General features: G+C 44.0%; 1 protein-coding gene across 1 annotated transcript; it reads left to right on the top strand.

Annotated features, from left to right (window-relative positions):
• Window positions 1-17,829: 17,829 nt before the first annotated feature.
• Window positions 17,830-25,557, top strand: LOC141465054 (histamine H2 receptor-like). The gene is made up of 4 exons (XM_074148235.1): window positions 17,830-17,848; window positions 17,973-18,261; window positions 23,622-23,798; window positions 24,882-25,557. Exons 1-4 carry the CDS (start codon window positions 17,830-17,832, stop codon window positions 25,555-25,557), a joined length of 1,161 nt encoding a protein of 386 aa, XP_074004336.1.
• Window positions 25,558-26,013: the final 456 nt, after the last annotated feature.

Raw genomic sequence — 26,013 nt, 5'->3', positions numbered from 1 at the left:
TGCAGCTTTGGCAGAATTTAATCATTTAAGTACAATAGACCAAGTATTAAGACAAGCAGCCAAAACGTAAAGAGGGCACCTGAGATGTCAGACATCTGTTCCAGGGAATTTCTACCAGGAAAACTTGCTTAGAATAGTAAAAACCTGCTACGTGTGTCTAGAGGAGCCCACGTCATGGCTTTGGTAAACACCTAGCTACTTATCTCTAGACTGATGTTGCCTGGGAATTCATAAATAAAGCAATTCTGCACTTTAAACCTTTCAAAATCACACAGAGCATGGCTAGGATGCACAGAGAAGAGGGACCAGCTGACTTGGGTAATAATGGCAATAATTTAGTTCAACAAGGAGAAGTACAAAGTCCTTCACCTGGGGAGGAACAACCTCATGCACCAATATATGCTGGAGGCCACCCAGCTGGAAAGCAACTCAGCAGAAAAGCATCTGGATGTCCTGGTGGATATCAAATTGAACATGAGCCACCAATGTGTCCTTGCAGACAAGAAGATAAGAAGCTTTCTGTTGTGTGCAGAAATTGGGATTTGAGTATAGCTCAACCACAGAGTCAATACAGACACTAAATCATACAGACTTTTACTCCAGCACTCTGTTCTCCAAAGGATGGGAATAAAATTCATGGAAGAAAGCAGAAGAGAAGGAATATTTTTCCTTTTATTATAGAAATCATAACTTTGGCTCTATAATCCAAATATATCCAAATTTCCCCTGAAAGCAGACCTTTGATTGAAAAGTATAACACATCCCACCTATGTTATTAAGTGCAAAGTTTTCTTAGCAGATACACACAGATATATATATATATCTCACATATTGATATACTTAGTCTTCAATACATCAGTGATAGAAGCTCAAAGACCAAAAGCACCTAAAATGGAAATGGGAGAAAAGTGGATGTTCTCTTATTGAGATGACAAAGGTGTTCATCAGAATAAAAGGTTTCTAAACTGCATTAAGATCAGATTGGCAAAGCTGGAGCCAGCCATGAAAAACAAAAAGTAGGTAAATCTATGTTTTAGTATTCCAGATCAGGCAGCGGAAAGCAGATACATTATTATTGTGAAAGGAGGTCTTTGGAAGTGATTAGGACTCAGTCTAACATAGTGTCAACAGAAATACTTTTTTGGACTTTGTTATTGGGTTAGTTACTGGCTAGATAAAGTAATGTGTGTTATAGATCTGCACGGAGACAGCACCTGGTGCACTGCTTTATGTGAATGCCTAGGAGAGAATTACCAAGCTGGAAGATCAGGGGGAAAGGAAAAAGAAAGTAAATAGAGGAAAGCAAGGAGCCAATATAGAGAGCTGCTGGTCCCTTGGCAGGGCAATGTCCCACCACAATTTATGTTGTTCCCACCAATGATGCTGTAAGATTTTCATTCCCTTCCTCACATAAGGAAATTTATATTTGTTCCTGGAAAGGGAAGGGGTTTGACAAGATGGATTTTTGTCCTGTTCCTAAAGAGCCATGTATTCCAGTTTATAGTAGTTCATCTTCTTAGCAGATTCATGCTCTTAGTCTATAGCTACTTGAAAGGAGGTTGTAGCGAGGTGAGTGTCGATCTTTTCTTCCAAGTAACAAGCAATAGGTTGAGAAGAAACAGTCTCAAGTTGCACCAGGGGAGGTTTAGATTGGATATTAGGAAAAAATTCTTCACTGAATTTATTATCAAGCATTGGAACAGGCTGTCCAGGGAGGTGGTTGAGTCACCATCCCTGGAGGTATTTAAAAGATGTGTAGATGTGACACTTAAGGGACATAGTTTAGTGGTGGACTCTAGGTTAATGGTTGAAATGGATGATCTTAAGGGTCTTTTCCAACCTAAATTATTCTATGATTTTATATCTTAACCTATCAAATGAAGTTTCCTTCTCTCCTCTTCCTTCTGAGATGCAGCAGAATCAATTGCTTAGCGGCAGAGGACGCAGCTGGGCATCCCCAGCAAAGGTGCCAGGAGTTGTTGCTGTACTGCATGCATGCCCTTAACAACCTACCAACATGTGCAATGATTTTACTGGTTGCCAAACAGTTTCATTTTTTATCTTCCCTCACTGACCTTGCATTTATATCCTAGCCCTTGTCTTGCCATCCAGATTTTATGACCAAGTAAGATTCACACATTGTACAAAAAAAAGTATCCTTGGAGTATAACACCTAATTTCCAAGACATGCTCCTTTAATCTCCCCAGGGCTTTCTTACTTCTGGAGCAAAATATTATTGCCAGAGTTTGATTTCCTGTCACAGTGAAGCAACAAGTTTCTCATCCTGTTAGTTTAAACGCATCCTCGTTTCTGCAAACACCTCCATAGATATTCATATCAGGTGTGTATTCTCAGTACAACCATGGGCAATTATCCCACCCTTTCGGGTGGGACAGCAAGGCTTTGACTGCTCCATTCAACTTTCCACTCATGGAGCTGCAAGGCATATTGCAGCATTAGTTAAGCTTAAAAAGACAAGTGATGGTATGATTTTTATATGTGAATGCTCTATGGATTTATCATCCCAAGTTACTGAGGTTAGTAGAAGTTTTTGTTTATTGGCAAGGGAATTAATTTATACAGCTTTAAAGTATTTTGTAACTGTAATTGTGATTACATTGAGAAGTACTGTGGGGGAAAAATCATGTTCTTATTTAAAAAAAAAGGCTATTTGCTGAAAAAAATTTGTGTATGGATCAGGCTTTAAGGTTTGTAAATATTTTGAGATCCTCAGGTGAAAATCCATATTAAAATGTGAAATATCATTCTTGCCAGACAAAATTTTATTCTTCAGGTATGAATCACATCAGTAAACAAGTCTCTCCTGGATTTGTGATGAAATGCCTGGGAAAAAAAGATTATTAATTTGCTGTTGCTGTGCTCTTCGGCATAAGGTAGTCTACATTACGTTTGCCTTTATGTCCATTCCACTTGATCTGGGTGGGCAGTGATAAGATTTGAAAGGAGATATTCAATTAAAGCTAAAAATAAACTAGAGCTATATTTGCCCAATGACAAAAACGTAATGCAGCTGTTTGTAGAAAAGAGCACAACATCTCAATGCAGCATAGGATGGTCTGAGATTTAAACAGTCTAGTGCCAAAAAAAGCATCAAGCCTAGTTCCTTTACTTTTCACACTTTCCCTGTCTACCTGAGCATTTCTTCCTGATTTGTAATTTTCTACTCCAAATCTTCTCCAAAGATCAGGCACCACCGTCCTGGCATCACCCAGTGAGATAAAGTCTTTGCTCCAGGCGCATCGGAAGGAGCCAGCAGCGTGGAAGCACACACATTTCACAGCTCAGCAGCCAGCCTTGGCTCGAACCACCCGGGGAAATGCTATGCATGTGAATGAGAGCTAGCGCTGTGCTCTGGGGATGGGAAATTAAACAGCCAGGGGATGCATTTTCAAATGGGATTGTAAAATCGAAAAGAGAATGGCTCTTGTTGGAACAGATAGGTCCTGGCACCAGGATCTGTACCAGAAAATCAGTGCCATGAATGCTGGGGAAGAGCATTTAAGAAACACTGTATTCCAGAAATACAGTGCCCACCTTGGTCTGAAGGGATGAAGTTCTTCAAAGTTCTCCAGTGTTTCAGAAGTAACTGCAATTATTTATTTATTTATTAAAGCTTATCCATAGCAGATTCATAATGTCTGATGCTCTGAGACTGAGACACTCTTTTGACCTCTTCTTCTACTCAGCCCAATGCACTTCTCTGCCTCTGGTCTGCCGTGTAGTCCCAATGCAGAGGAGAAGCTGTGCTGTACCACCCAACAGGACCCCAATCTTCCAGTGAGGTCTGTGAGGAAATAAAATGCATTTACTGTGTGGCACTGTCTGCAGCCATGTGAGAAGGTGCACCCTGGTGAGGATGCCTGGGGTCTCACCATGGTGTACTAGAAGCCCTCCTCCCCACCACCTGCTCCAGAGCAGGGCTTTCAGCCATCATCCTCACTCCTGCACAGGAGGTGGGCATGAAGATGTAATCCAGAGAGGGGTCCACTTGTTTTAAAACAGGAGGCCCAAGTTATGGTTTCACAGCCTTTTATTTTAGATGCAAGGCTAAATTTGACTTCCTGGGTTAGAACTGGACAGCCTGATTAAGGCAGGGCAACCCCGGAGATGCACTCAGCTTGTGTTTGTGATGCAAGTGTAGCTTATCCCATTCAGCACGCTTCCCAAGGTCCATCCAGGGCAAGAAGTTCAAATTATAATAGCAGAGACATGGTGGGAGAAGGTCTGGGCTTTGGTTTCTGTGGCTGCTGCAGTAACAGGGAAGTAACAGAGGAGAAAGTCATTCCCAGGGAATAGTCGTGTTCAAAACGTTGTATTTAAGTGTTGCCAAATGTGGCTGTCCTCTCTTCCACCTGTACAATGCTCTCTTTCTTGATGTCTTCTGGGCTGTACAAACCGTAACACCCTGTGATGGGGATTGCCATTGAAGGCACTAGGTTGTATTTTAGTGGTTTATCTTCTGCAATGTTTCCAGCACACAATAATCCCAGATACCCAGTGAAATCTTCCTCCCATCTTCTCCCAATTACTCAGCCTAATCCTTGCCAGCCTGTAATCAAGACAAGCAGCCTTGTGAGACACTGATGTGTTTCGTGGTTGTAGTTTGCTTGCCAGCATTTATGACATTTGGATAGACAGTGGTGAGTCATGCGAGACAAATGGTTAGTGTCGTCTATTTTTTTAAGTACGTATATAATTAGATTTTACAGCACAAGAGAAAACAGCCCCTGTCCAGCTTGTCAGAAAAACAATACAAAGGGAAAAGAAAATTTTCTTTGGCAACTTTTTGCAGCCTGACAAGTGGTTTCAATGATAAGTTTCTTAGATGGCTTTTTTTTTCCCAATGAGTTATAAAATAATTTCAGCGCTGTTGCTAGAAAAACATAATAGAGCCATGAAACAGAATTGTTGGAAAGAAGTGAAAATACCACAGCTATTCAAATAGATACTGCATCCTGATACAGTGTGTAGGATATACTGTCTCTTTTCCTCTGGTGGTTTTGTCTGTGGGTCTTCACTTCAGTGCACTCCTCCCTCTCAGGACACTGTTTTGTGTATCACTGTGCCCACTGGTGATCTTTTCTTCTGAGGTCAATGAAAGCCTTTGCAACTCCCCTAGGTGGTCTCTGCAACAGATCTCTAGTGCCTACTCAGTGGATTTCTGACTAGATTTATATTTTTCTCCCTCCTTCACATCAGAAACATGTAATAGTTAACACACAGAGCTCAGTTTTTGTTTCAGACTATGACGTTGAGTCATTATGCAGTTTTTGGCAAACAACGGAGGCTTACAAAAATGTCCACTCATTTCTGATGACTCGGTTTGAGCAGCTTCATACCTCTTGGGCTTGAATTTTGTGAAGGTCTTTGAGAACCCCAAGCACACACAAGAGTTAGTTACACAAACCTGCTGCAAACTCAGCCAAAGTATCCCAATCTGGACGCTTAGAAGCAGAGGTGCCCATAATTAGAGAGCACTTTGGGGAATGTTGGTCTTACTCACTGGGTTTCGGTTTATTCCTCATTAACATAAGGCCAAAAATACTAAGGCTCCTTCTTGACAATAGGTTTTTGTTTGCAAAACACAGTGACCATCAGGTGAAAGTGCAGTGCTGTAAGCAAGGGAAAGGAGTGTGCCCATGTTGAAAACCTGACCATCTGATAACTAGGACATGCCCTTTTACAGGCAAAACCATTTTGCTTAGAAGTACCTCCAAATTTCTGGAGAAATCTCCCACACAAATACAAGGCATCTGCCCAGGAGCTACAGAGAGATAAACAAGCCACTTCAGAGGTGTGAGCAAGCAATTTCATTAGAATATATAGCAGATGCATGCACACTTCAATGCAAGCTAACCAAAGTTCCCAGAAAGTCTCCTGATACGTAACAGCTGGTCCTGCTGTAAAAAATCACCACTGCTTTCATGTAAACTCAGATATATTTTTCTGGCAGCTGTAGATACCTCTACTTGAATTATAGGATCTCTCAAGTATAACTGTGACTGTTGGATTATCAGTCAGTGTGGAAGGACTGTGATCTGGCAACATCAGATCTATTATCCCTCTATGGGATAAAATACCCAAGGTCTCCTCAAGGTGTGATGAAGATTCAGCTGGAGCTTCTCACTGCTGTGTGGAATAATGCCCGAGTGTGGCTGAAATGAAGCTACAATGAACAATTCAAACATTAAAGAGCCTTCAGGAACTGTCTGCATTACAAGTCATGGGCTGTGCTATGCCATTTCTGTTTCTGAACATGCTTTTAGAGAATACAAGCCTCAAACTATTCTCTAGTGCAAGAGAGAATCCGTAACAGAGCATAATTGGATGCATAACTCCATATATTATCTAACTTGGTTCAGTACCAACAGCCCTGCAGTTGAGGGATTATGAGCAGAGGTATGGGGAGAGTGACCACAGGCACTTCTGGCAACTGCACTTTGCTTGTTTGTACCAATGAGAAACTCATGTAAAATAACAGAATAAGGATTTTGAAACCGATTTTCACGAACAAGCAGCTACCAAGGATACATTGTCCTCTCAAAAGGAGTCACACAGGCGATACCTCAGGAGCTCCCCTGCAAAATAGCCCTCCTCTTTGCCCTGATCTCTGTTGCAGATCCTGTCCAATCCTACTCTTTGCAGACACTATATTTGCATCCTCAACACCAAGAAGAACTGGATCGGACCAGCACTTGGATGGGAGACTTCTACCACATTCTAGAGTTTGAGTTTTGAAGTTTTTAAATTACAATTGCTCTTCTTCCTCTCCAAGGGAGATTGATCCAATGACCCGAAATTGTCCATAAGACCACAACCACTGAGTACTTCCATAAAAACCTCCTGATGCTTACAAACGCTTGCTGTCTTGAGCCAGTTTAACTTTTAAGGATTGTTTTTCTTTTATTCTTTCTATAATTCCATAATTATATATCCATCTTCCTGCCTTGAATTAATGGATGCTGTGATAATAAGTTTCAGATAAAGTCTATCCCAGCTTGCAGTAATTCCCATGGATTTCACTAGGAATGTTTTGGGGATTTCTAGTTTCCTTGAAAATCAGGAAGATCCTGATTTTTCAACAGAATGACTCAGGCTACAGTTCAGCTAGGGCATGCACAAAGCCATGGAGGGGTTTGCAGGGTTAGAAGCATATCAACAGAAACTTTAGTGGAAGCCAAATGTGGAAGGTCAGTGGGAGCATCTGTACTATTTACTTCCAGAATATAAATTAGATACAATTAAGACAAGAAAAATCAGGAGTGTGTTTCCTCTACACAACCATTGGAGAAAAGTGAGATCACTTTGAGGGTCAGAGGGGCAAGTGGAAGCAGCATAGAACAGCTGAGCTGAATGCCTGCAACAGGCAACAGGACTAATCCCTTGGTGTTCATTTTAGGAGTGAATATACCAAGGTAGAAGGATTACAAATCCCACCTGAAAAAGAAAATATAAATATATGGGGTCTGATGAGGGAAAATTGAAAGGGAAATTGTCAGATAGAATTCATCAAGTACAAGAAATGTCTCAGACACAACAGCACATAAGATATTAAAAAAGCACAATCAGGGACCACAGCAGGTATCATGTGTCAAAGGAACTTCATTGCTTGAGCTGATGACTAACACCATTTATACAGAAAACAAGCATAGCACGCCAATGCAACCTGACAGAAAGCACATCTCAGAGGCAGCTGCCTCTGATCTGCAGCATTGCTAGAAAAGCAGTGGTTAGCAAGTGTCTTTTGTGGCTTCTGTTCAGGAACCCTGTCAATCAGCAGAGTTATTAAAGAGTTATTTAACACTAGAGGCAACTGTACAGTTTCACACTTGGCTAAATCAAGACAGACAGGAAAACAAATGTTCATTTCTTCCTTCTACCTTTCATACAGCTGCCCTAAGAAAGACACTAAACAAGGGGCAGTAACATCAGGACAGGCTCCGTCTAAAAAGACAAAGGAAGAGAAGACAAAAAACCAAACCTGCCACTCACACAAGCCTATTTACCCAATCCATGTGATTTACAGGCCTCTTTTATTTGCTATTCTCTGTGCATTTGGCAGATCTCCTTGTGTGACGGGGTTATCATATGCCATGGTAGTATCCCCACTGCTGAAGGCCTGATGTCTAAAAGCTACCAAGGAAAGTGTTTCCTTGTATCCATCCACTTGGCAACATAACACATTCCTCTGACATCCTTCCCCGCTTCCGAGGGGTTTAAACAATGTTTTCCAAGTGGGTACCAAAGGTAAATGAAGCCTCAAAGCATTCCTGAGTATTCGACACCCTATACCCTCTTATTTGCTAATTTAAGGAGATTTGTTATGTTCTACCTTTGGCTGTACCTCAGTGTCTGCATGAATACAGCTCCACTACTGTTCAGATTTTCTGAGATCAAGCTGCTTTTGATATGCAAAAGGTGCTGGAATGCACATTTCCTATTATATTTCTTGTTGCCAAGATCAGAAAGTCAATTAAATTCAATTTTTCCTCACTCCTCCCTTTCCAGGTAGCATTGCTTATAATGTAAAAAACCCCAGCAACCCATAAAACAATATCATGGAAATTCCTGCTTGACAATATCCTAGAAATTCCAATAAATATTAAATCTTGCCACGTTTTTTGTTGGTTTGTGACATGCTGACAGGTGATATCGATGACAGATGACATTAATATGAGTGGTTGACACAGAATTTGCAGCACTTTGTCCAAAACACTTGCTGCTGCTTCTTGCTGTTATCTATCTTTTTTTGTCAGTTTTTTGGAATCAGTGTTATTATGCTTGAAGAACTTAAGGCTTTTATTATTATTCCCTACTCTGTAAAAAGTCTATTATTGGAGTCTGACAGCATTCCTAGATTACAGAAAGAAAGAGAAATCCACAGCGAGAGGAAGGTGATGGCTGAGCGAGGCAGAGGCGGCGCGACTCGTCGGTACCATGGACAGCGGCAGCCGCTCCCAACCGCCGCCTCCGACCCATGGAAAATGACCAATTAACTCTAATTTAGGGACAGAGGCGGCTTCTTTCAGGGGGTTTGGACTATTTTGCACTATAGATTCAAGGTAAATAGAGGAGGAGAAAAAGGAGTGTTCAACAAGGCCAGGTGCAAGGTCCTGCACCTGGGTTGGGGTAACCCTCGGTATCAGTACAGACTGGGGGATGAAGGCATTGAGAGAAGCCCTGCTGAGAAGGACTTGGGCGTGCTGGTGGATGAAAAGCTGGAAATGAACTGACAATGTGCGCTCACAGCCCAGAAGGCCAACCATATCCTTGGCTGCATCAAAAGAAGCATGGCCAGCAGGTCGAGGGAGGTGATTCTGCCCCTCTACTCCACTCTGGTGAGACTCCACCTGGAGTACTGCATCCAGCTTTGGAGTCCTCAGCACAGGAAAGACACAGAACTGTTGGAACAGGTCCAGAGGAGGGCCACAAAGAGGATCAGAGAGCTGGAATACCTCTCCGATGAAACAGGCTGAGAGAGTTGTGGTTGTTCAGCCTGGAGAAGAGAAGGCTCCAGGGACACCTTATCATGGGCTATCAATACTTTTAAAGGGGATATAAAGAAAATGGGGACAGATGTTTTAGCAGGGCCTGTAGCAAAAGATTAAGGAACAATGGTGTTAAACTAAAAGAGGGTAGATTTAGACTAGATAGAAGGAAGAAATTTTTTAAAATAAGGGTGGTGAAACACTGGAACAGGTTGCCCAGAGAGGTGGTAGATGCCCCACCCCTGGAAATATTCAAGGTCAGGTTGGATGGGGCTCTGAGCAACCTGGTCTAGTAGAAGGTGTCCCTGCCCATGGCAGGGGAGTTGGACTAGAAGACCTTTAAAGGTCTTCTCCAACCCAAAGTATTCTATGATTCTGTGATTCTATGAAAAAAGCATGCTTTAGGAAGGTTCTATAAAAAAAAAAAAAAAAAAAAAAAAAAAGAAAAAAAAGATACATTAGCCATTATTTGAAATTACAAGGTTTTTCTTGTTTCTGTAACTTTTTAAATATGTTATATATTAAAAATATCATAAAAATGAGGAAATATATAATAGATATGTATTTTATATATAAATCTAATTTCATTCTATTTGTTGATATTTGGTTGTCAGAACTGGAGAAACAACATAGTTTGGTACAAGTTTTTTAATAAAAACTTCAACCCATAAATTATTTTTATTATAACATATTCCCCTTAGCTTATCTTCCCTGGTCAGGTGCTCCCATTTTGCTCAGTGGCACTAACCACATGAGGAAGGAAGTCAGAAAGTGGCTTCAAGACCTCAGCTTGCAAAGAGGATTGGTGAAGAGTACACAAAAGTTTTCTTTAGGTTTGAAATTTTTTCCTTTTGATCAGGAATAAAATATTTTGCTCTAATTTCAAGTTTTGTGAAAGCTTTTTTATTAAAAAATGAAATGTAAATTATAACTAAACACAAGAATGTTAAAGTATTTTACACCAAAGTTGTCAAAACTGACTTTTTCAGAAACACACAGAAGTTTATGTTGACTAAAGTAATGAAATCAATCTAAATTCACAAAATACTCTCATCCACACATTACACATTTCTCTACCTTTACAGGAAATATTTCGTCCTTATTAAAGAAAAGTACAGAGATGAGATTATGTCCGTCCTCCCTTCCTTCCTTCCTTCCTTCCTTCCTTCCTTCCTTCCTTCCTTCCTTCCTTCCTTCTTTTTCATTTCTGGAGTGGAAAAGCATAATTTAAAGTCGATTTTGTTATTTTCAAAGGGTAATGTGATATTTCTGAAGCAATAAATATGACATAAAGGATTCCAAACATGTTCAGCCACCACAGTTTCATTGTTAATGTCAAACACAAGTTTGAAACCTGAAAGTCCAATGGCCAGTCAAGAGCTGAGCAATTCCCAGGGAGAGGACAGTAAATCTAGGTTTCTTTATTTTCCGCTAACCCTACTCAGGAGGTTTCCTCTCCAGACTCATTGTGAAAATTCTCCAAGGGCATTTTTGGTGATAGGTGAAGCCACAGCCCAAAACCTTAGTGATTGCCTGTGGAAAACAAGGAGGAAAGGAGAGGGACTTTTTGGTGGCAGCAAGCGTGAAGAGTTGATGCACTTGGGTGTGATTTGAGGGGTTGTTTTAGAACAGGAGCTATTGCTGAGGTGACACACTCCCAGCCTCGTGTATGACACTCACCCAAGCACCCAAAGAACCAGTTTTTTTATACGTTTTCTTGCTGAGTTCATTTTCTGACAGACCATTGAGCTGAGTCAACTCCCCAAGGAGTCCAAGAGGTGCCAGTCACTTCTTCAAGCCCAGACCTGCAGCTGGGAGGAGGACCTCTCCTTGCCAAGCAGTTAATTTGGCCGGGTTTTCCCGAGGGCCATGCCCAAATAACCCAGTGTCCAGTTTCCAAGCTGGCCAGTTCAGCTCCAAAACTCAATGGCCACCATTCCAACGCACTGAGCCCCACTCAGCCTTCCTGCCAAGGCAAAGAGGGGCTGGGCAAGGAACATCTCACCAACGCTAGTGCTAGCAGATTCCGCTTACATTCTGGGATTTTTTTAGCATTCTGGTTTAGTTTATGAGCAAAACCCCTCTTTGCTTTTAGCAACAGGGAAGCCAGTCCGATTGCACACCTCTTTTTCCTTTTTTTTTTTTTTTTTTCCTAATTTTTATCCAGTTGTGCGGTTGCCGTGCCCGTGCAGCTGCTGTGTGCTAGGAAGGACCGGTTTGAACGCAGAAAAATGCATCGTTTCCGCGGGGAGTCACCATGCCCGGAGGGATGAAACACCTCCCGGCTTGGAGCGGGGCGGAGGAGCGGAGAGGAGCGGGGCGGCGGAGCGGGGCGGCTCCCCCGGCTGCCGGCCCCCGCGGGAGGCGGGCTGTACGGCGCCCCGCTGCCGGTAAATGCCTCCGCCGGCATCCCCATCCCCGGGCAGGTCCTGCCATCCCTTCCACGGGCAGGGCTGCCTCTGCTCCTCCTTCCGGGTGGGACCCCCTCCTCCAGCAGGCTCCCCCCAGGTAAGTCCTGTAAACCCCCCTCCCTGAAGGATACCCCCCCAAACACTGCCTCCACCCCGGGCAGCCCTTCCCCCCGCTTCCTCCCCTCCAAGGGAGAGCCCCTTCCCAGGCAGGACCCCCACAGCCCCTCCCTGGGAAGTGTCCCCCTGCTCCGGGCTAGTGCACGGGGGGATGTGCCCTCCACCATCCTTGGGGTTTTTTTCACCCCTGGTGGGTGGGATTTGGCAACCCAGGGGTGGGGTTTGGCACCCTAAAGGTGGGAGTTTTTGCAGCCCGGGGGCTGGGGTTTTTGCACCCCTGAGGGATGGGGTTTGGCGCCCTGGCTCAGTGACTCCCCTAACGTCAGTGGGCACCCCGGTGTTTGTGAAGTGGGTTTAACTTTGCCCTGAGTTTTACCGCTGCGATCACGCTCCTGTTTCTCCTCACTCCTGGTTGCAACGAACTTGCTTTTGCTGTGGAAGAGCGTGCACTTCTGCTGGGTGGGAGATCTCAAAGGGCAAACCGCTGTGCTGTCTCATAGGTGCGGGTTTGACGTCCTGCGCTGGGGCAGAAACCATCAGCCACACACAGCCAGGCTGGGAGCAGCTCCGTGGGATGGAATCTGGGAGCCTTGTGACCTGGTGTGAGTCCCTGCTGCTGGGAAAAGCACCACGCACCCGGCTCAGCTGTACTGCTGAGCTGCTTTGAGCCAGCTGGCTGTGTTCAATGGTCAGTTTTTAAGGTAATGATCGTGTGTTTTGCTAGGTTTCCAGACCCTGGGCTGGTTAGCTGTTGAAGAGGTTGTAGGAGTTGTTCTGTGCTGATTTGGGGGTGGAAAGAAACCATTCATGCCCTGAGAAATACTGCCCTTCAAATGGGAAAGTTGGATGGAGGAAAAGAGAAAGAAAAGGAAAGTCGGTGCAAAGGCTCACTTGCTGCATGGCCTCCTTGAGCGCATGTTTTACAGGTGGAAGCACCCCCAGGGACGTTCCTTCTCCTTTACCACCACACATCAGCCTTGCAGAGCAATGCACTATTCGGCAAATTACTGAGACGCTGCAGTCTCAGCTCATGGCAGAGGAGAGAAGGAAAATGTGTTTTGAGGTCCTGGGGCAGGTAGAGTTGCATGCTGCCATATGCTGAATTGTATTTAGTTTGGCAGAAGAGCAGAGTCTGGCAGCAAATATATTTCCAATTTTCATAATTCCTCTCAGATTTTAAAGTGCAGTCAGCCTTGAGATTGCAGAGCTTTTTTTTCCTCCCCTGCCGTCAAAAGATACCATTTAGCGATGAAATTAACCATTTACTTGGGATTTGTCTGCTGAATAAAATAGGTCAAACTTTCAGTATATTAAAGGAAAACTGTTTGAATGATGGAGTTGCTTCTCTCAGGCAGACTAAGAGCAGAATTAGCCCATTGGTTTTTGAAGGGAAGAAAAACTGTGATGTCCAAATAAGAACAAAGCAAAGCCTAAGGCACCTGAGATCCCCAGGGAACCTGGGATGATCCCACATCATGGTACAACTAGGCATTTAAACCATTGATTTAAGAGGGTTCTTTACAGGAAAGGCTGAAAGACTGATGTTAAAGAAAGACTGTACTATATCAGCAGCGTTACCACATGAGGAGAATTTAAAAGCTCCAATATTTAAGTTGTGGAAGTATATCCCTGGGAAGGAAGGCACATCCTGCTTTGTCCCACAGATTTCCACAGAGATGTTAAGATTGTATCATCCCCCGCTTTCTTGTATTAACAATTCTCCAGGTGGTTCAGGAGTAGCACTTCCTAGCAAGAGATAAGTTGCTGGCTGCTCAGTCAGAAGCAAAAAGGATGAGAGACATCAAGCTTGGGTGCTTGGCTGTGACAGAGACTGTGGATGAGCTTCCTGGGACTCTCTGCCTGGGGATCCTTGAAAAAGAGCCAGAAGCAGCAGGACCCTGTTGTCTGCACCCTGAATCCAAACCTGAAGTTTCAAGCATCCATCATCCCTTCTTTTTGCTGAATATTTGTTGTTGGAGAAATTGCGGAGGTTGAATGAGTAGACTCTCACTTCCAGCCCCACAGCCTGTCCTCGTGCTCACCAAAAAATAGCATGGTGCAAGAGACTGTGGAGGCATTTGTCTCCTGTGTGCATTGTTGTGTCATGCTCCTGGACATGTCCTACATTAAGCAATCTGCTGTTAGTTTGTCACTTTAAAAAAGCTTTTAACCCAGGCTAAGGTGGTACTCAAGTAGCATGAAGAGCTTGCAAAGATGAACTCTAATAGCTGTGTCCTACTTCTGCTTAAAGTTTGAGGGCAGTGTTTGTTCACAAATCAGTACCAGAGCAACATTGTGTAAGTAATGATCTGCTTTAATTAGAGTTGTACTAGCACTGATACTTACTTAACAACCATGTGGGCACAGTCATTGTTTGCAAGAGAAGATAGAAGTGACTTCTAAGCCTTCTCGTTTCAGTGTTACGCTAAAAAACCCAGGCAATGAACCCATCTGTGATTATTCCAGGCCATAGACCAAAAAATTGACACTGATTTTTTAAACCTTAAGACCTGATTTTTTTTTATACCTTATAATTTGACACTGATTTTCTAAACCATTGATTTTTCATTAAACCTGATTTTTGCTATTTATGTTTTGGGAGCCTGTCTTAAAACTGCACCTTCTTCTGGGAGAATGTAGAGCTGTCTGGGTGCTGTTTATGTGCTTAAATTTGTCAGGGGTCAACTTGAAGTGGGAATCAGAGGACTCTTTCTAGACCCACAGACGCCCCGGAGGTGTGAGGACACCAGCATCTCCCAGCAGATGTGGGAGACAGCAGATGACCAGATGAGCTGGAAGATGGAGGCGGGACTTGTAACCGAGATGGCAGGTTCTGTAACCTGGCCAGCTGTGCAGCCGAGTTGTCACCACATGGTTTTGCCAGCCAGCAGTCACTGTGCTGTCTGTGCAGACCACATAGGGAGAAGAATGGGCTCAACAATTTTTCTGCCAGAAAGTGTGCTCGCATTAAAATCAAACTGTTCCACAGGAGCTCATCCAGTTTGATGACATCCTCAGTGGGATTGTTAGAAAGAATGGTGCAGGTTCTCCTCTTTCCTGTTAATGACGTGAGAGCTGGAGACAGGATTTTTTATTTTATTTTTATGGGGTGTTATCAGGAAGTGAAACGTTGTCCAAGGAACATTTTCATTAAGACTGGTGCACTTAAGACACCCTGTAGACTTTTAGCAGCACCTGCTAAGGGATCTGCCATAGAGCTTGAAGTCCAACAAACCCACTTGTTCTCAGCACAGGAGCAGAAGAGCTTCAGGTCTCTCTCAGCAAGTCCCAGCTCTGGTGAGGAGGGGCAGAGGAGGAGCTTTCCTTCTTAATTTTTTCTAGGCAGTTTTAGTTATTTCTTGATTATTTTTTTCTTAATTTTTATTTTTTGACTTGAAAGAAAGGAATCCACTAAATCCTGCAAGTAAATAGAAGTCAGGGGAGGGAGCTGAGAATTCTGAACTATGAGTGGGTGCATGTAATACATGACTATCTCCAAGGAAAAAGTTGGTATTGCTTTCACAAAAGGCAGCCAGCCTCACAATCACATGGAAGTCCTTGGAAAAAGTCAGCAAGTATGTGGGTGGGTGGGAAGCTCCTAGTTGCTGTAGTCTGCTTGGATTTCTGAAAGGTTTTTAATATGGTCCCTTATGGTGGGGTCTTTTAAGGAAACTTAATAGTCCAGAGTTAAGAAGGAAGTTCCTTGTGTGAATAAATATTTGTCTAAAAGGTGAAAGGCAGTGGGGAAGTGAACGGTGAGTTACCGATGGTGAGTTACCGTTACTCTTCTTACGGAAGAGAGGTCAGCAGTGCTCTTCACAAGGACAGGGACTGGGATATGTGGTGTTCAGTAAATCTCTAACTGGAAAAAATTGTGATTAGTGAAGTGGTGATATTTGGAGGTGAAACAAAGTTTAATCAAGGCATGAAGGATAAGGCCTGACTTAAAGAATTGCAAACAAGCTTTTATGAGGCTCAGCGAGCATTAAAATGGAAGAAGAAATTCAACTGTGAAGTGATGGAGTTTGGGGAAGATTGAGAGAACCTAATTTCCTCATTTCATCCTATTTTCCTATCTAAAACAGCAGGCTCTGAGATGACCATTACTGCTCAGGAATGAGATCTTTGGGTAGTGATAGGCAGTTCTGTGGAAAGGTCAGCTCAGTGCTAAGTGCCAATCAAAAGCAGTAAACCACGTTAGGGTTTGCTATGAAAGGGAAGCAGGACAAAACACAGAACATCATCATGGCCTTGTATAAATCCAGAGTGCATTTACCTCTTGGAGATTTTTAGTAGTTTTGGTCCATCTCAGAGGCTCAGAAATGAAGGAGGGGTGGCCAGTGGATGACAATCACTTCTGTATGAGGAATGGGCAAGTTGGCGAAGGCTCCTCAGCCTGACCAAGAGATGACGAGGTGGCTGAAGGATGTGACAGAGATTAAAGGGCTCACCAGTGGCATTGAGAGAGTGGATGGGGATTGCTTGCATGATGTCTCTTCCAATACAGGGAAGGGCACGAGGTGAAACTAGCTGGTGACAGGTTCAAAGCAAACAAAAAGAGGTGTTTCTTTGCGCGGTGTATAGAATTCTTTGCATGGTGTATCGCTGAGCTGTGGAAGTTGTTACTGTAGGAGGTCATGGATGCTGAAAGTTTGCATGGTCCAAAAGGAAAACAGGACAACTTCATGACTTAGTCCTTGAAGTCCTTGAAATCATCTTTAGAGGTAATTCTGGATCATAGGCTGCTGGAAGGAAAAACAGACATTGGGGAAATTTTGATACATGCTGCCTTGTTCTCATAATCCTCCTAAAGCAAAGCTTGGCCACTGTGAGATAAGGCATGTTGGACTACACGGACACTTATCCTGACCCGTTCTCATGCTGTGCTTAGTAACGATGCCCCGGGAATGTGGGATTGACCTGAGGATAATGTGGAAGCTGAGTCCAGTTGCAGGAGAAGTGGTAGTGTTCAAATATAAAAATTTAATGTCTGGAAATATTTGTATAATTGTCTTTTACCCACAATTTTTGCCTTTGTGTTCCCTTTAGCCACACCAGTGAATTTTGAACTGCTGGAATTTTCACAGTACATCGGTCCCACCTTCCCAGGTACTTGTGACACCACTTGGTCCAAGTCTGGGAACTGAGCTGTAGACAGAAGTATGTGAATTTCCTTGACTTAAAAGTTGCTCATTATGGAGTTGCAAGCATCTTCTCCCAGCTGAGACGCCTCAATTACTTGCTTACTTGCCTGAAGCTCCCTATGTGGTTGCTGGCAGCTCTGCATGGCCATTCAGACTGTAGGATGGAGCTGCTCACCATGGTAGTAATAAGTTCTTAACTTCAGAGCCTGAAAAAGTACCAGGACAACCCAGGGCAGAGCATGTGGGGTTACAAAAGCAGCCAGCCTGGACAAGCAGCTTTACCTGGTCTGTGGTGGTAAAGATGATAACGAGAATATAGAATCAGAGAATGGTTTGGGTTGGAAGGGACCTTAAAGATCATCTAGTTCCAAGCCCATATTTTGTGGACATGGCATGCTGTTCAGCAGGATTTAGCCGAACTGCTTTGATTTTGAATTTCGGTTGCTTGATTTGTTTCCCTCTGCTCTCAGTGCTTTGCTTTTTTTTTTTTTTTTTTTGGTATCATACTTCAACACTTCGCCTGATGATGTATTTTTGTTCACAGGAGGGCTTTTAATTGCCATGAAGGACTTCGGCCAGTGCTGTATATTTATCCTCACCTTTGGGATTTCAGACACTTCTAATGGACTGATAACCACGGCACAGTGATGGCACAGACACAGCAGGGTGTGTGGATTTTTCTTGAAGTAAATGAAGCATAAATATTATTTCTGTACTTTCTTACCCAGACCTACAAGTCATGTGTATTAAAATCCTTATTTATCATTTTTTCCCCTTTCGTCTCTTCCAGATTTTAACATTGGGAAGATGCTAATGGGCAAAAATGAGTCTTGGCTCTCTAATTTCTCCTCTGCTGCCTCCTCCTTTGTGAAAGAAGGTGGCAACTGGGCAGGGATTGGCTTCCAGGAGGTGGTCATTGGGCTGATACTAACCCTCATTGACTTGATCACGCTCCTTGGAAATACAATAGTCTTCATCTGCCCAGTAGTGGAAAAGAGGCTGCGCACCGTCACCTATATGTTTATCATGTCCTTAGCCATGGCAGATTTCCTCGTAGCTTGTCTGGTCATGCCCTTTAGGTAAGAAGTGCTTGTAAGGTAAGATCAGACGGTGGTGTGTGCGTGCAATCTCATTTCTCCTAGCTCAGGGGCCACTGTTTGAGCAGGGTTGGCTAGAAGTTCACATGCTTAGGACTGGGTTCTCAAAAGAGCTTATCTGTGAGTCCGTGATTGTAGGTGCTTCTGTGCCTCAGTTTCCCTACCCTTTATAATGGGTCCCATTATAATGAATGGAGAGAGGCTTCCCAAGGGTATTTTTCCTGTGGGCTATAGAGGGACTCTGGCTGCTGGTCTGAACTAGATATCCAGCTTTTAAGATGGCTCCAGTGTGACGAGTCCCCTCTTCCAGGACTAGCTCTGCCTTGCACGTGGGGCCAACATAATTGCTAAATGATTTTTCATGCTCTGATTGTTTGAGGATTGTGAGATGGGGACTGTCACTGGTGTGTCAGCATTAACTGTAATGACTGTGTTAATCCTAGGTACAGCAACTCATGGAGTATATTTTTCCCTTATTTTTCTTAGACAAGAATGACCACTGAAATCAGTGAAGTTAAATTCTGTGCTTTGGATTCTACATTTCTTTAACCTTATCTTTTATTTTCTGGTATTGGGAGGGAGAAGTAACAAAGTTCCTTACTAATGTAAGAAAATTAATGTTTTCATATTACTGAACTTGAAAGGCTATTGCAGAGATGTTATTCTTCATATTCTTTGTGAAACACAGAATTTTGATCGTTCCTTCTGGTTCAGAAAACATAGCAGTGGAGTTCATGGGGAAGGCTGGTGACCTTGCAAAATAAATCTTTTGCTCCCATAAACAGACTAGAAGAGCTGCAGTCTCCAGTGGGGTAACAAATGGGATTCACGGCACCTGGGGGATTTTTTTTGCCCCTATTACCTGACCACATTGCACATCGATAACTGGCACTGTTGACATAGGGACAAAGGCCATCTCTCTTCTCTGTGGAAATGTAATGATTTTATTTCAGTTTAAGTAGGGTAATTTAGGCTCCCCCTATATTAAATGGAGGAAGAGGCACTTCAGAGGGCAGTTCTCCCTCCTTGAGATTTATGTTTACAGGACTTCACTACCTGGCTAAAACATAGTAAAGCAAATCCAGAAACCAGTTTACTTTAGGCTCTGGCTGGCTTGTGCTGCAAAATGGCCACAGGTTTGTGTAAAGCCGGGGGCTGTGCCCCATTCGCTCCAATTCTTGGAGCAATGTGAAAAAGCTGAACTCTTCTCACATTTGTGCTTTAGTTCTCACAGGGCTGCCTAAGCTTTTGAATTTGGTACCAGAAGATATTTTCCCAACAAGCAATTACAAACTGAGTTATAAGTTTATAGTCTCAGGTGAAAAAAAAGCTGTTAATGACACCCTTTAAAAAATAGTACGGCCAATTTAAATTCTAAGCTTGGTGATTTTTCAAGTTCAGGTTCTGAAATCATCCCTCTGTATTCACCTGTCTCTCCCCTCCACCTGGTGCTACAAATACCCTGAGGGGCTTGGATTGCAGCTTAGTTGACAATGATCTAACCTCTTCTACCTTATTAAAGTCAGTGGGAATGAGGGTAGTGACTTAACCAGGAGATTTGTAGTGCTGATAGTGGGGGGTTTGCTCTATGTTAGAGAAAGATGGGGATGTGGAAGTGGCTTTTTGCCAGACAGGGATGGAAAGGGTCTCCAGGCTGGCCGATCTTGTTCCTTGAGGATCGCCAGCAGCTCCGAGCGGGTGTGTGGGTGAGGACCTGGCTGACATGGCTGCAGCAGTTTGGCTGTCCGCTTCCTTCCCCATTTCCAGCTACCAGGCTAAACTGGGCTGGAGCTGCGCTGCAACTGGGAATGGTGGAGTCTGCGGGCCTGAGCTGGGCTTTCCTGCAAAACAATATGGTTCTCCCTGCCCTGCCCATAGGGGATGCAAAAATGATCCATGTACTCCTGTCAACAGTAGCACATGCTATTTTTTTTTTCCAAGAGACGCTCTGATGTTTCCCACCACATGGTCGGGGTCACTGCAATAAAATGCAGCAGACCATTTCAGCATCCCAGAAAGAGAAAAACAGTGTGTCAGACATCAAAGATGAGCTAAAGCAACAACCTTTCTGCTGCCTGGCATTTCCCTGGGCCATTTTTCTTCTTTTTTTCCGTGTTCTTGTTAAGATCAGAAATGAGAGGTTTTTATCCCAGTCCAGCCCGAGTGTCTTAAGGGCTCCTCTCTGGGACTGCACAGCATCACCTGCTCTTCCTCCCACTCCAACAATCCCTCCAGGAGATCACCTTCTCCGTTACCCCAATCTTACCCAGGAATGGCAGCACCCTCCTTGCTCAAAGAAGACAAAAGCTGAACAACTCCTGCTTTGGAGTGAGTTCCAGCTGATAATTGTTATCACTGCTTCCTCTCCGAATTAGTCTGTTGTCCATCTGATGACTCCTCTGGTATATTCATGTTCAGCTCATGGTTGGAAATCTCTGTGCTTGATTTCTTCCTTTTCTTCTCAATGGAGTTTGGTAATTTCCATTTACCCAGCATCCTCATTACTTCTGCCTCCCACCTACTGATGTGTATTTGTAATCTGGGTGATGGGAGGAAGAGGTAGCAAAGGCAAGTAGGTGTCTTGGCAGCTGTAATTTCCCCTTGCAAGACTGATAGCACCTCCCATAACTGGAGTAAGACCTCTTCCTTGGCAAGAAGAAGAAGGGAATTTGGTACTAGCTTTTATTCAGGAATGCAAAGAGGAAGGAAATCGGACAATTCCTACTTCTAGGCTCTCAGGAACGCATGGAAGGAATGAGAAAAAGCAGCTAAAAATATGTTTCATTAGGAAATCTGTCTGTGGCTTCTCACACCCAACAAGAAAGAAAAAGAAAGGCACAAGTGGGATGAGAAGGAAACCACAGCTGCAAAGAATATGAGGGGAGGGGAAATGATAAAATCATATAATAGTTTGGATTGGAAGGGACCTTTAAAGGTCATCTTGTCCAACCCCCCTGCAATGAGCAGGGACATCCTCAACTAGATCAGGTTCTTCAGAGCCCCATCCAACTTGACCTTGAAATTTTCTAGGGATGGGACATCTACCACCTCTTTGGGCAACCTGTTCCAGTGTTTCACCACCCTCATTGTAAAAAAATTCTTCCTTATATCTAGTCTGAATCTACCCCGTTTAGTACCCTGGTCCTATCAAAGGATGGTAGAGGACATTAAAAGGGTGGGAAAACCAATGGCTTTGCTATGCAGCTGGAGAGAAAATAGCCCACCCAGAAGAGTGATGTCTTAACAAAAAAAAAAAAAAGAAAAAAAAAAAGAAACAACAAAAATAAAGGGGAGCAAAGAGCAGAGCATGATTGATGCTTTGTGCCCCTCCTGAATGTCCTGATGCCACCTGGTGTGAAGTCTTGCCAGCTCCCAGTGGGCCATGTGGTGAGGAATGGACCCTGCTGGCTCCATCAGGCGTTGTTCGGCCCTGCTGATGGGGTGGCTGTTGGTCCACATCTTTCTCACTGTCTCAGCTCTGTATCTATATTGCTCTTTTGAACTGCAGTTTGCTCCTTGTTGGGCATGTTAGCACATGCCAACAAGAAGCTACTTCGGCTCAGGAAAAAGAGGTTTTGTGACAGAAAGGAAAAATAAGGTTGTCACCTGGTGCCTTAATTTCATAAGAGTAAGACTTCTGTTTTGTTCCTGGTTTGGCTTGTTTGCAAGAGTGATTCAGCTTTGTTTAGCTTGTCATCTGCGTACTCCAGCCAGCTCAGCCGTTTCCAGGCTGAATATTTCCAGCTACTTTTTTCTTTCTGATATGTAAGCGAAACACAGAGGTGACTTCACTTCTGCTCCTACCGTGCATTTCTTTGGGCTTTTATTATTCCTTTTTAACCAGCATAATTTTTGGGCTGCAGACTTATTACATCAGAGAAGAGGGAACAGATATCCACTACCCTGTGCTGTGAGAACATCTGATAGATCAGGCGCATCCCCCCAGATGCATGGTGATGAGAGTTAGGTACCTGCTTAGCTGGGATCTGTGTAAAGGGATGTTCATGACAGCAGCACGGTCTACTTCTGGAAGGCTGTGCTGTGGGCACCAAAGGCTTTGCAGCATCTCTGTATGGACCTCCGGATCTCAGGACATCTGAGGAACGGCGCCAAGACATCCAAGTCCGTTACCAGACCCATGCTTCAACTTCTGTATGTCTCATTTCCCCATCTAGAAAAGACCCATAAAACCTTTCCATGTGTGCGCAGTGGGACCCTCCATGATGCCCATGTGGAGGACACCGTGGTGCAGGGACGAGTTCTGCTGTACATTAATGCTTGCTTGAATTTTTGTGTAGCATCCTGCATAACAAAAAGCTGCCAAGGGCCGGGGCCCTTCGTCCAGCACTCTACCCACTTACATTAGTTGTGCTCTAAAAGAACCTTCATAAAGTCATTTTAATGAGTTGTTGCTAATTGGATGCAGAGCAGGGGTTGGTTTCTAACTCCTCTGACATCAAGTTGACTCTTTCTGCCCTTGTCGGATGGCATAGCCCACCTGAGTGCACTGCAGCGCAGCAGCCCCACTTTCACTGTATTTGACCAGCAAGCTGTGAAGTTACAGGATAATTAAAGCTTTGCAGGACTAGGTAGTTACTCAGCCTTTCACAGCAAATTCACACACAATGGTTATTTCAGCAGCACCCCAGGAGCTGCAGAAAGCTGGTGAAAGAAAGGGGAAGCAAATGGCATCTAATTGAATGCTATAGAAACATGCATCAGCCTTCCTACAACTGCCATATGTTCCTTCCTTCGCTGCTCACTTCTTACAGGTCCCTCTTGACTTTGTTAGAAATAATTTTGGCATAATGTCTGCTCTTTGTGGGTGTGTTTACCTCGCTGAGGCATTTGTGAGCTACATAATGGACAAACCACATAGGCTTCCTCCTTTTTTTTCAACCAGGACTCAAAATCCTCTAGTTTTGAAGCGTGAGACCGGATGAAAAGTGAGTTTTGTGGAGGAGAGAACATCTTCCATGCCCCAGGAACTGGGAAGAATTCATAAAAGTCTGTGCTGCTTAGGGCACTGGAAAAAGCTGTGACAAATAAAGCTGTGTAGATGTAAATTTGGGGAGTTCTGGTGGGGGCAAAGCACCTCGCTCAAGGCACCCACTTAGAGTGCAGGCGAGGAGCATAGATTCAGTCTTCTTCAGATACACTCCACCTGTGGATTATTGCCTTGGGTTGAACTTTGAGGATGAATCTCTGCTGTTTAACAGCCTCCCCAGGGTGCATGCCCACCTTTAGTACCTCCATGTTAAGACATGGCATTACCTCAGTGGAGGCTTGAAGAAATGAAATCAGTCCTTCTTGCTTTGGTTTCTACCCGCTTTCTCTGGCAGTATCATTTACGAGGTGACGGGGATGTGGTTGTTTGGGAAGCTGTTCTGCAAAGTCTGGATCTCCTTTGACGTCATGTTCTGCACTGCGTCCATCGTCACGTTGTGCTTCATTAGCCTGGACAGATACTGCTCCGTGGTGACACCGTACCACTATTCCAGAAGGATGTCCCGAGGCAGGTGAGTTGAGTTGCTCCTCACTTTGCGCCTGACCTCCAAATTTTTTACTTGCCCATGGCCTATATTGACTAGGGACCAAATGAGTTGTCGACAGTTGCTGCCCCAGAGCAGAGCGACGTGACAAAAGGATCCTCGCACCATTTAAAACTCCGCAGAAAAATTCTAATGTGGTGCAGGAGAAAAGGAGAATGCAGATGAACTGGTTTGATGGAGCTCCTGGGAAAGCACTTTTTGAGTTAAGAACAGGTTGCAAAATGGGGTAGAAACCGGTGGGGTGGGCTGACTTGTACCTACAATTTCTGCCTTTTGCAGGCATTTCACGGGAATTTCCTCAAGCAGTAGGGGAAACGACACCCAGAAGAACGCATGTAGCAGGAGCCTTCCCTCTCTTAAACTCACGATATTCATGGGGGAAATAAAGAGAAAACAGGCTAAGTTTTTAAGCTTCTGTCAAGGTTTCATGTGAAATATTGAGAGGACTGTAGGGTAGGGAAAGTTGTCTGAGGATGGACAGAGAGGATGTTGCAGCTGTGGGGTACCTTACAAGGTGGGTTCAGGCTCTTTTGATGATGTTTTTCCTGCTGCAACCCTTGCTGTGTACAATTAGTGGAGCACGGGCAGTCACCAAAATGAGGCAGGGGCTGTGCAGCATGCCCTGTCGCAGATCAAGTGGATTTAGTGTCCTCCACCTCTATTGCTCCTCCGAGGATAAGATAACGGCCAGATATTAAAGCTGAAACTAAACAGCAAAATCTACATGCTGTTGTTTAAAATATGAACAAAAATCCCCTGTGAAACCTTTCCTCCTTTCTTTCCACCTGTTCTGAGCGGAACTGACATCCCTCACACTGACACCAACTCTGTAAGCCACAGACCCAATTACCCAGGCATTTGTTAGAGATGCTCACGTATGGACTTCTTGTACCTCAGCTTCTTCCCTGCTCGGTCACTTCTCCAAGCCTTGTGGGACTGCTGAGCAGTGATATCCCACCCGGGTTACCATGGGGATTGAATCGTACTGGGTGTTCTCAGCTCAAAATAACTCAGGCCGTCTCTTCCCTCCGTGTCTCTTTCCTTTCGCAGATGCATCGTGATGACCTGCATGGTCTGGGTATACTCCTCCCTCATTTCCTTCCTTCCTGTCATGCAAGGCTGGAACGAGATCCCTGGGGTGGACTTTGATGCAGGCAGGGAATGCATCTTTGTCACCAACTGGATTTTTGCCATCGTGGCTTCTGCTCTGGCATTTTTCGTCCCCTTCATGGTCATGTGCAGCATGTATTTCTTCATCTACCGAGCTTCACGGCTCAAGGCCACGCGTATCATGTCTCAGACTCTGGAGATTCACTATCACCCCAACAGCAAGCGGCAGAATCATCTGCAGCTGGAGAACAAGGCCACACGGACCATTAGCATTATCATTTCAGTCTTTGTGCTCTGCTGGCTGCCGTACTTTGTCCTGAATGTCTGGCTCGCTGCCAGAGGCACTGACTCCACCAGCACGGTCTTGGTTGACACCTTCAAGATCATCACTTGGTTAGGATACTGCAACTCCACCATCAACCCAATGCTCTATGCGTTCCTGAACCGGGACTTCCAACGGGCCCTGAAGAAGCTGCTCATTTGCAGGCACAGGTCTCAGGTGGACATTGGAGAAGACATGGTTTCCATAGCCACCTTCTCCAAGACTGCTCCAGACCTAGAATATAGCATTACGGTGCCAGTGCCCAATGGTGCCCTGAAGGGCAAACCCAAGTAATAGAGACTCAGAATCAGTTGCTGGAGGTGGTGGTACAGAAAGTGCCAGAGCACATCCTAATGGAAAAAAAAATGGGTAGGAAAATCGGGGAAGGAAGGTCTGGAATATTACAGCTGGGGCATACAACAAAGATCCATTTCTTCATCTTCCACAGTTTTATTAATGAGGAACTTTGATATTTTAGGTGTAATTTGTTACAACTAATGGAGCTAATTCCTTCCTGGGCAATTATTCTTCTAATGAGCATTTCCTAAGACAAAATCAATCTTCATGCTGGAGAAAAAAATCAGTTATGATAACATGAACTTGTCTTTGTGACATCCTGCTGATCTGCAATGTAAGGTGGGACAGTATTTCTTTCTTATCGAGACACTGTAGCTCTCATCTTGCCACTTACACTACAGATTTGAGCAGTTTTAATAACTCCACATGTGTCAGTCTGTTCACGTGACTTAG

Source organism: Numenius arquata, chromosome 5 (assembly GCF_964106895.1).
Source record: "Numenius arquata chromosome 5, bNumArq3.hap1.1, whole genome shotgun sequence".
Classification (NCBI taxonomy): Eukaryota; Metazoa; Chordata; class Aves; order Charadriiformes; family Scolopacidae; genus Numenius; species Numenius arquata.
The sequence above is the reverse complement of the archived record's forward strand: the minus strand, read 5'-3'. Positions and strand labels throughout refer to the sequence as shown.

Excerpts from the sequence above, each read along its gene's own strand:
- LOC141465054 (XM_074148235.1), top strand. Across the intron at positions 18,262-23,621 it reads TGTCTGGTCATGCCCTTTAG|TATCATTTACGAGGTGACGG; the intron begins GTAAGAAGTGCT and ends TTTCTCTGGCAG. Across the intron at positions 23,799-24,881 it reads AGAAGGATGTCCCGAGGCAG|ATGCATCGTGATGACCTGCA; the intron begins GTGAGTTGAGTT and ends TTCCTTTCGCAG.